The sequence below is a fragment of the Orycteropus afer genome, unplaced genomic scaffold (genome assembly GCF_000298275.1).
Source record: "Orycteropus afer afer isolate SDZICR_OR568_19922 unplaced genomic scaffold, OryAfe1.0 scaffold00124, whole genome shotgun sequence".
Taxonomy (NCBI): Eukaryota; Metazoa; Chordata; class Mammalia; order Tubulidentata; family Orycteropodidae; genus Orycteropus; species Orycteropus afer.
The window spans coordinates 942064-952376 of NW_006921711.1; the positions used below are offsets into that span (position 1 = coordinate 942064).

Here is a 10313-nt window from a genome sequence, read left to right on the forward strand (position 1 = left end):
TAAACAACTCTTTCTTGGGAGGTTTTCTTTATTACTCATTCAATTTCTTTTCTTGTTATAAGTATGATCAAATTTTCCATTTCTTCTTGAGTCAATTTCTGTAATTTGTGTATTTCTAGGAATCTGTACATTTCATCAATCTATTTTGGTCATGTAAAATTGTTCATAGCATTCTCTTATAATTATTTCTTATTTTTGTAAGGTCAGTAGTAATGTCCCTACTTTCATTTGTGACTTTACTTATTTGCATCTGCTGTTTTCCTTAGTCTAGCTAAAGGTTTGTCAATTTTGTTGATCTTTTCAAAACACAACTTTGGTTTCATTCTTTCTGTTGTTTTTCTAATCTCTATTTCATTCATCTCTGTTCTTTATTTTTCCTTCCTTCTGCTAGCTTTAGGTTTTGTTCTGCTAGCTTTAGGTTTTGCTTGCTTTTCTGTTTCTCATTACTTAAAGTATAAAGTTAGGTTATCAATTTGAGATCTTTCTTCTTTTTAACATAGGCATTTACAGCTATGCAATTTCCCATAAGCACTTCTTTCCCTGCACCTCGGGAGCTCTGGTGGCATAATTCCTAAGGCATTTGATTGCTAACCAGAAGGCTGGCGGTTCAAACCCACCACCACTCCTCAGAAGGAAGAATGGGCAATCTACTTCCATAGAGATATCACCTTGGAAACCCAAGGAGGGGTTGCTATGAGTCAAATTGACTCAACGGCAGTGAATTTGGGTTTTTTCCCCCTGAATCTCATAAGCTTTGCTGTTATGTTTCTCAGGTTTTATTTTTGTTTTGCCTTGCAAGTCAACACAAGTCAACACAATATGAATGCTACAGAATGTCTTGAAATGACCAAATCACCAAAAGCAGATGAAATTTCTGTTAAAAAATATTTTGTTGAGGGACACTCTTATTTCTCATAACCTACTTAATGCCCTCATATTACTGCTCTTAGAATTCATCAAGGTTATAAAATGCCTTTTCTGAACCAGTCAAGATGAATACAGTCATTATAGTTTTAGTACCACCTTACTTGCTGGATTTTAAATATTCTGGAAATAACTCACTGCCGTCAAGTTGGATCTGCGTAATAGTGACACCTTGAGATTCTGAGGCAGTATCACTATGGAAGTAGATTGCCCAATCTTCCTTCTGAGGAGGGGCTGCTAGGTTTGAACCACCAACCTTCTGATTAACACTCAAATGGCATAGGCATTACACCATCAGAGCTCCTATTCTGAGAATAGGTACATCCATATAAAATTGATTGCTTGTTTTTTTCCCCAAAATTTGCCATATTATTAAAATTGTCTGCAGGGATAGTTTTTTCATTGTCTGCAGGGGTAGTTTTTTTAAGAATAGATTCTCTTCTGAAGTTTTCTGATTCAGTGGTTCTAGAATAGCAACCAGAGACCAAGGCTTTGGATTTTTAGTAATCTCCCAGGTGTTAGGCCAATTCAGCTCTCTGGTAGCATAGTGCCTAAGGCACTTGACTGCTAACCATAAGGCTGGCAGTTCAAACCCACCAGCCACTCCTCCGAAGGAAGATGGGGCAATCTACTTCCGTAGTGATACTGCCTCAGAAACCCAAGGAGGGGTCACTGAGTCAGGTCCAATTCGATGGTACATAACAACAACAAAGGCCAATTCAGAATCATAGATGTAAAGATATTATATTTTCATTTTAATCATCTCAAAGCATTATTTTTTTATTTCCTTTGTAATTTTTTATTTGACTCATTGGTTCCTCAAAAGTTCTGCTCAACAAGGCTGTAGTCACTTCTTGGCCACAGTCAGCTACCTAGAGGAAGCGAGGAGTTTAGGCCTGTGGGCTTGGACCATGGTCACAGAGGACATAAAGCTCGATTGGCATAACAAAATATTGTTACACCTCCTACTTTGGTGAGTAGCGACTGGGATCTTAAAAGCTTGCAAGCGGCCATCTAGATGCAATGATGGGTCTCTCCTCATCCAGAACAAAAAAGAATGAAGGAAACCAAACATGCATGGAAAACAATTAGTCCAAGGGACTGGTACACCATGTGATCCTCAGCCTATATGACTATGAGACCAGAAGAACTAGATGGTGCCCAGCTACCACTGTCAACCACTCAGAGGGGGATCTATGTAGGAGATCCTGGACAGAGTAGGAGAACAATGTGGAACAAAATTCAAAATCATTAAAAGAAAATAAAAGGACCAAGTTTGCTGGTCTGATAGAGCCTGGTGAAACCCCTGAGGCTATGGCCCTAGCTGCCCTTCAGGTCTGGAATTGAACCTGCTCCTGTGGCTTCCAGCCAAATGAAAAACAGTCATATGAGCTGAACATTTATATTAGGTAGATACACTCCTTGGAGAGATCAATCATGGGAGAATAAAAGGGCTGTGTATGCACAGGGAGACAGCTCAGGGGGCAGGAGTGCTTGGAGGGAAGGACACAGGGAAGAGGTGGCTATGGGGAGGAAGTGGGAGGGAAAATATTGCATTGTGGGAGATTTCAGTCAATGTCATGAGACAAAGTGTATGTGAGCTGCTGTATGGAAGATGAATTTGCTCTGTAAACTTTCACCCAAATCACAACAAATATTAAAAAAAAAAAAAAAGTTCTGCTCCAGTTTGAAAATTTCTCTGACCCCACTGTATGAAACAGCTAGCGCTCCCCACCCTCCCAAACATTCCACATCTTCCCCTTCCCTTTTTGAAATTTTTTTTCATAGGACTTATTTCCATCTGAAATTCTACGTATTTACTTGTTAATTTATTGTCTGTCTCCTTCCACTAATATATAAGCTCAAGATGGAAGCATTTGTTTTGAACATTGTATATTTCTGGCTCCTTTACCACTGCTTAACATAAAATAAGCAATAAGTAAGTATTTGCTGAACAAATCTTGTTAGTTTGATCATGGAATCCAATTTCCACAATCAATATTATGATATATGATTCTGAGTAAGAAAGATGCATGTGGGTTTTTCAAACATTATATTGAATTGTATCCCCAAAATGGTATGTTCAAGTGCTAATCTCTGATCTTGTTTAAAAATAGGTTTCCCTTTGGTTATCAGTTAAATGAGGTCCTATCAGAATAGCGTGAGTCCTAATCCTAATTCTTTTTGAGTTGTGTCTTATAAAGGAGGAGACATACAGGAGTAAAGCAGGTACTACGTGACTACAAAGGCAGATGCACCTATAAAGTAACAAAGGAACACCAAGGACTGCCAGCAGTCACCGGAAACTAATAAAGTGGCATGGAAATGTTGCTCTCTTAAAGCATTCGCGAGGAATCAACACAGCCAAGACACTTACTTGGACTTCTAGCCTCCAGAACTGTGAGACAATATATTTCTGTTCTTTAAAGCAACCCACTTTTGTGGTATCTGTTATGGCAGCCATAAGAAACCGGGACACCAGTATACTTGAGGAAAAGCAGGTAGTTTGACTAATTCCAAATCACTGACCTTCCATAAAATGTAAAAACTCCATGTTAAATTCCCTTACAATGAAGACAAAGGATAAATTTACATTTCCCACTCTCTATTTTGTTGCCAAGGAGCCCTGGTAGTGATCAAGTGCTCAGCTGCTAACTAAAAGGTTGGTGTTTGATCCTATCCAGTGGCTCTGCAACAGAAAGACCTGGTGATCTACTTCCATAAAGATTACACCCTAGGACGTCCTATGCGGCGGTTCTACTCTGTCCCATAGAGTTGCAATGAGTCAGAATCGACTTGATAGCACCCACTAACAACATTTTGTTGTCAGGCCTCTTTTTTTTTTTTTTTAATTTTACTGTGATTTGGGTGAAAGTTTACAGAGCAAATTCATCTTCTATACAGCAGTTCATATATACTTTGTCTCATGACATTGACTGAAATCTCCCACAATGCAACAGCCCTCCTCCTACTTCCTCTCCATAGCCACCTATTCCCTGTGTCCTTCCCTGCCATGCACTCCTGCCTCCCTACGCATACACAGCCCTTCTATTCTTCCATGATTGATCTCTCCAAGGAGTGTATCTACCTAATGTAAATGTTCAGCTCATATGCCTGTTTTTTGTTTGGCTGGAAGCCACAAGAGTGAGTTCAATTCCAGACCTGAAGGGCAGCTAGGGGCCACAGTCTCAGGGGTTCCACAGGCTTATTGTCATGCCTTTTTAGCCTCCTTTATTATAATGGGTGGTAGTATGGCTAACTCTACTTGCATTACTTCCTCATTGTGTAATTAACATAATTATTGTGCAACTAATCACACCCAATTATATGTGACACATTCATTAGGAAGATGATTCAGGTTTTTCATTTTTAAAGTAAACTCTCTCAATTTAAAAATTATTAGTATAAACCCATGGAAAGTAGAGCAAATTCTAGCATGGCACTTCCTAGGTGAGCAGGTCTTGGACAAATTAGTTAACTTCTTTGGGACTTAGCTGTCCCTTTTATTTAAAAAAAGAAAAAAAAAGAGCCATTGTCATGGAGTCAATTCTGACTCATAGCAATCCAGAGTAGAACTGCTCATAGGATTTCTAAGGCAGTAATCTTTACAGAAGCAGACTGTCCCATCTTCCTCCCACAGAACAGTTGGTGAGTTCAAACTGCCAACCTTTCAGTTAGCAACCAAGTGCTTAAATCCTGCACTATCAGGGCTCCTTCAATGATACTATAAGTACATGAAATGTACAGAGAATTTTTCTTATAGATAATCACTCACTCTCAGGTAAAAATTTATTTTGTAAGCTGAGTTATGTAGTACCATCTAAAGCGCCTAAAGTTGACGTTGTTGTTGTTGTTGTTGTTATATGCCATCGAGTTGATTCCACCTCAAAGTGACCCTGTGTACAATAGAACGAAACAGTGCCCAGTCCATGCCATCTTCATATTCCTTGTTACGCTTGAACCCATCGTTGTAGCCACTGTGTCAATCCATCTCATTAAGGGCCTTCCCCCTTTTTGCTGACCTTCTACTTTACCGAGCATGATACCCTTCTCTAGGGACCCATCCCTTTTGATTAGATGACCAAAGTAGTTGAGAAAAAGTCTGGCCATTCTCACTTCTAAGGAACACTCCTACTGTATTTCTTCCAGGGCATATTTGTTCGTTCTTCTGAAAGTCCATGGTATTTTCAGTATTCTTTGCCAATATCACAATTCAAACAAATCGACTCTTCTTTAGTCTTCCTTATACACTGTCCAGCTTTCACACGCATTTGAGGTGACTGAAAGTACAATGGTGGGTTAGGTGCACCTTCATCTTCAAAGAGACATCTTTGCTTTTTAACACTTTTAAAAGGTCTTTGGCAGATTTATCCAGGGCAATACAATGTCTGATTTCTTGACTGCTGCTCCTACGGGTATTGACTACGGATCCAAGCAAAATAAAATCCTTGACAACTTCATTCTTCTCTCGATTTATCATGATATTGCTTATTGGTTCAGCTGTCAGGATTTTTGTTTTATGTTGAGGTATAATCCATACTGATCATTGTAGTAATTCCGTGTTCCAATTATTAATGCAAGTTTGCAGTTGTTCCTTCCCATTTTGAGTTGTGCCCTATTAGCAAATAAAGTCTCGAAAGCTTTACTCCACCCACATCATTAAGGTCGACTCTACTTTGAGGGGGGGAGCTCTTCCCCAGTTGTATTTTGAGTGCCTTCCAACCTGAGTGGCTCATCTTCTGGCACTCTATCAGACAATGTTTCATTGCTATTCATTAAGTTTTCAGTGGCCACTTTTTTCATAAGTGGACAGCCCTGTTCTTCCCAGTCTATCTTAGTCTGGAAGCTCCACTGAAACCTGTCCACCATGGGTGACCCTGCTGGTATGTGAAATATCGGTGGCACAGCCTCCAGTCTCACAGTAACACCCAAACCACCACAGTATGACAAACTGACAAATGAGTAGTAGAAAGTACAGTAGTCGTATTTATTTCCTATGGCTACTGTAACAAATTACCACAAACTTAGTGGCTAAAAATCACAGAAATTTATTTTCTCACAGTCTGGAGGCCAGAAGTCTAAAATCAAGGTGTTGGCAGTACCATACACACTCCAGAGGCTCTAGGAGAGAATCAGTTCCTTGTCTCTTTCAGTTTCTGGCAGCTGCTAGCATTCTTTGGTTTGTGGCCACATCTCTCCAATCCTGCCTGTGTGGTACACTGTGTTCTCCTCTTGTGTGTATCAAATTTCCCTCTGTCGCTCCCTTATAAAGATACTTCTTCTTGTTGTTGTTGTTATGTGCCGTCGAGTCGGCCCCAACTCATAGCGACCCCTCCTTGGGTTTCCGAGGCAGTATCACTACGGAAGTAGGATTGCCCAACCTTCCTTCCGAGAAGTGGCTGGTGGGTTTGAACCGCCAGCCGTCTGGTTAGCAGGCAAGTGTCTTAGCCACTATGCTACCAGAGCTCCCATAAAGATACTAGTGAATGTACTTAGGGCCTACCCATAGTCCAGGATTATTTTTTCATCTCAAAATCATAAACGTAATCACATCTATTGCTCTGGTTATCTAGCGCCACTCTGACAAGAATATAGCACAAACGGGATGGCCTTAACAGTTTGGAGGCTTTAAATCTGAGTTCAAAGTGTCAGGCTCTAGGGCCTGGGTGAAAGCCCCTCAATCTTGGGCTTCAGCTCTGCCTCCTGCTACTGGCCTACTGAAGCTAGAGGCTTTTCTTCCCTCAGACAGCTGCTAGCTGCTGAGACTGACAAGCCCAAGGTTAACAAGTAAAAAGGCACAGTCCCAATGTCACCAAACTATATGGCAGGCCATTAATTCAAGTCCACTGAAAGTAAGCCAGGCTGCTGAGCAACAACATGGCTACATGCAGGTTTCAAGCATGCCATAAGCTAGAGACCATTCCCAAAGCTATTTCTTATATACGGGAAGCAGACCACATACCCAAAGCAGCTACTCAGCTGCTCCAATAGATTCCACCATGGAGTTAATTACCAATCTCACCATGGGGAATAACTACATTCAACTGCCCAGACACTCAACCAGGCCCAGCCAAGGTGACACACAGACTTAACAACCACAACTATAAAGACCCTTTTTCCAAATAAGGTCATATTCACTGGTTCCAAGGATTTGACATGGATATCTTCCAAAAGGGCCATTTTTCAGCCAACTCTGCCCACCTTAATCAAGTAATCAAACTTTTCATCATGACTAATGGGACAAGCTGACATCATGTACCTCCGGTTGTGATACCCTGTAAAGAAGACATCACTTATGCGATATTCCTGTCAAAATTGCCTAACTTCAATCAAATCACAAGGAAACAATCAGATAAGCCAAAACTGAAAGGCACTCTTCCAAAATGTCAGTGTCATCAAAGACAAAGACAGGCTAAGAAACTACTAAGGTTAAAGGAGGCTAAGCAGACAGGGCAATAAAATACAACATAGATCTTACTTTGGACCATGGAAAAAATATTGTTTTGCTATAAAGTACCACTTTTTGAGACAACAGGCAAAATCTGAATATGGACTATATATTAGATAATAGGCTTATATCACATTAAATTTCTTTAATTTGATCATTGTGTTCTAGTTATATAATTAATGTGAGAGAAAGAGATAAAGCAAATATGCAAAATATTAACAACTGATATATCTAGGTAAGAGGGTGCATGGTTGTTCACTGACCTATTCTTGGTACTCTGCTGTTGGGCTGAACAAAATAAAAAGTTGCAAAACTTTTTTTTCCTCAAATGAAGCAAGCCTGTACTTATAGCAACTAACCAGCCCCTCCTCCAAGCCAAAAATGTCTACTTTGTCTAAAAACATAAACTACAAAAGAATCTAGATACAGTGGAAGTATTCTGGTCCTCTGTCCATTCCCTCACAACGAGCACCTGAGCAGGATATTTTCCAGCTTAGCCACAGTGAAGAAGACAGCACAAACAAGAAACACACACACACATTCCTGTACGAGGACAAGAAGAATCATTTCTTGTCAAAAAGGAAAAAAAGAAAGGTAAAAAAGAGAAGTTAAATGTTCCTCCCCTTAGGTACCCCAAAGAAGGAAAACAAAGGATTCCATTAAACCAGAATGTCTGGAAATGACAGGCTCGTACTGTCTTTCTGAAACCAGTTTTAGGCTTATGAAACAGATAGCACATAAGGAAAACCACATACTAACCACAAAGACTCACTGAGGAATGTTACAAATAAGAGATTATTACTATTATAATTTTAAAAAACTTAAAAAATAAATTGGGCACTATCTTACTTCCGTAGTGATACTGCCTCGGAAACCCAAAGAGGGGTCGCTATGAGTCGGGGCCGACTCGACGGCAAACAACAACAACAACAACATCTTAAAAGAGCAGCACAAATGGAGGGGGTGAATGCAAAAATTCTTCCCATAGTTAGTATAATGCATAGAAACTATAGTTTAGGATTAGCAAATAATGACTAGTGAAAACAGTTTCTCTTCTTTATACATTTTACTGGCAAATTTAATTATGCCCAAATAAGAATTATATAGTGAGGATAAAACCTCCCATAACAGAGAGGGAGAATAATACAGAACAAAACTCAAAATCACAAAAAAAATAAACAAACAGGTTTACTAGTCTGATAAAGCCTGGTGAGACCCCCAAGACTATGGCCCCTAGTTACCCTTCACGTCTGGAACTGAACTTACTCCTGTGGCTTCCAGCCAAACAACAGAGAGGCACACAGGGTGAACATTTACATCAGGTAAATATACTCCTTACAGCGATCAATTGATCAATCATGGGAGAACAGGAGGGCAGTATTTACAGAGATAGCTCGAGGAGCAGGAATGCATAGGAAAGAAGGACACAGGTAAGAGGTAACTATAGGGAGGAAGTGGGAAGAGAGCTGTTACACTGTAGGGAATTGCAGTCAATGTCATGAAACAAAATGTATATGAACTGCCATATGGAAAATGAATTTGCTCTGTAAACTTTCACCCAAATCACATATTAAAAATTGTTGTTGTTGTTGTTTGCCGTCGAGTCGGCCCCCACTCATAGCGACCCCTCCTTGGGTTTCCGAGGCAGTATCACTACGGAAGTAGGATTGCCCAACCTTCCTTCCGAGGAGTGGCTGGTGGGTTTGAACCGCCAGCCTTCTGGTTAGCAGTCAAGTGCCTTAGGCACTATGCTATCAGAGCTCCCATATTAAAAATAGATAAATAAAAAATAAAATAATAATAAAACCTCCCATAAGAATCTAAACAAAAGACATAAAACTGAAACTCCAAGAAAATGTAAATATTAAAAAAACTGCATTCTTAAAAGAAAAAATAACACTCTCATCAAACACTATTGAAAACTTACCTTCTGGGACCGGAAAAACTTCAGCTATTGAGCCTAAAATGTTTAAGGCTGAAAATCTAGTTGGATAGGAAGATCCAGGAAATAATGCTTCAAAAAGACTGTTGCAAACTGATGACATGAAATTCTAAAAAAAAAAAAAATTACAGTAAACACAATACAGTTAACTCACAATAGTTATCTTCAGAGTACCACATTTAAGAGTCTGCTTTTTTCCTTAAATAAGACAGCAAAGATTATTTTTTTAACAACACTCACTCTTTGCTTCGCTTAATAATTCAGCTTAGAACCCTTGACCATGAGCTATACTATGACTTTCGTGAACTCTATCTTTGTAGGATCAACAAATACAATTCCTATTATAGTCCGGACAAGAAGAGATGTATTTTTAGTAAAAACAAGATCAGCCCTAACTCCTGCTGAGGCTCTCTGAATTCCCCTGATTTTCGTCACCAGAATTTAATCTCCATTCAGGCAGCAAAGATATGTGCACTCTTTAAAGATTTTAAATGACTGAAGAAATATTCATTATATACTGCTTGATAAATTTCACTTTAATGCCTCTTCAGAACTCCTGTTCTAATATCTGTTTATACAAATGATTAAAAATGGAAAACTTAATTTGGACAGAAAAAAAAAAAAAAGCATGTACTATAAGCAGCCCAAGTCCCAACCAACTTCAGATGGGATTCTTGCATCCAAATCTCTGGACAAGGATATGCAACCTCAGTGATTTATCCTATAGTCCATTACAAGTCCTAGAAGTTTATGAGTTTATTAATTCTACTGCGTTTCAAAGGAAAGGTGTACTTATTGAAAAATGTTCTAATTAAACTAGCTTTAATTATAAATGAATAAAATAGCATTGATATTAAATCATAAGTCATCAAGTTCATCCTTTAAGAATTATCCTATACCATAATCGCAGGGGACATCAAGCTCAATTGGCATAACATACTATACAAAACATTGTTCCACCTCCTACTTTGGCGAGTAGCGACTGGGATCTTAAAAGCT

At 39.2% G+C, this 10313-nt stretch overlaps 1 protein-coding gene across 1 annotated transcript in view; it reads right to left on the minus strand.

Annotated features, from left to right (window-relative positions):
• Nucleotides 1–10313, minus strand: part of THADA (THADA armadillo repeat containing) — a 621172-nt gene that overhangs the window by 558132 nt on the left and 52727 nt on the right. The window contains exon 14 of the mRNA XM_042781470.1: nt 9300–9423. Coding sequence (XP_042637404.1) covers nt 9300–9423 — 124 coding nt within the window. The remainder of the gene's footprint in view (nt 1–9299; nt 9424–10313) is intronic.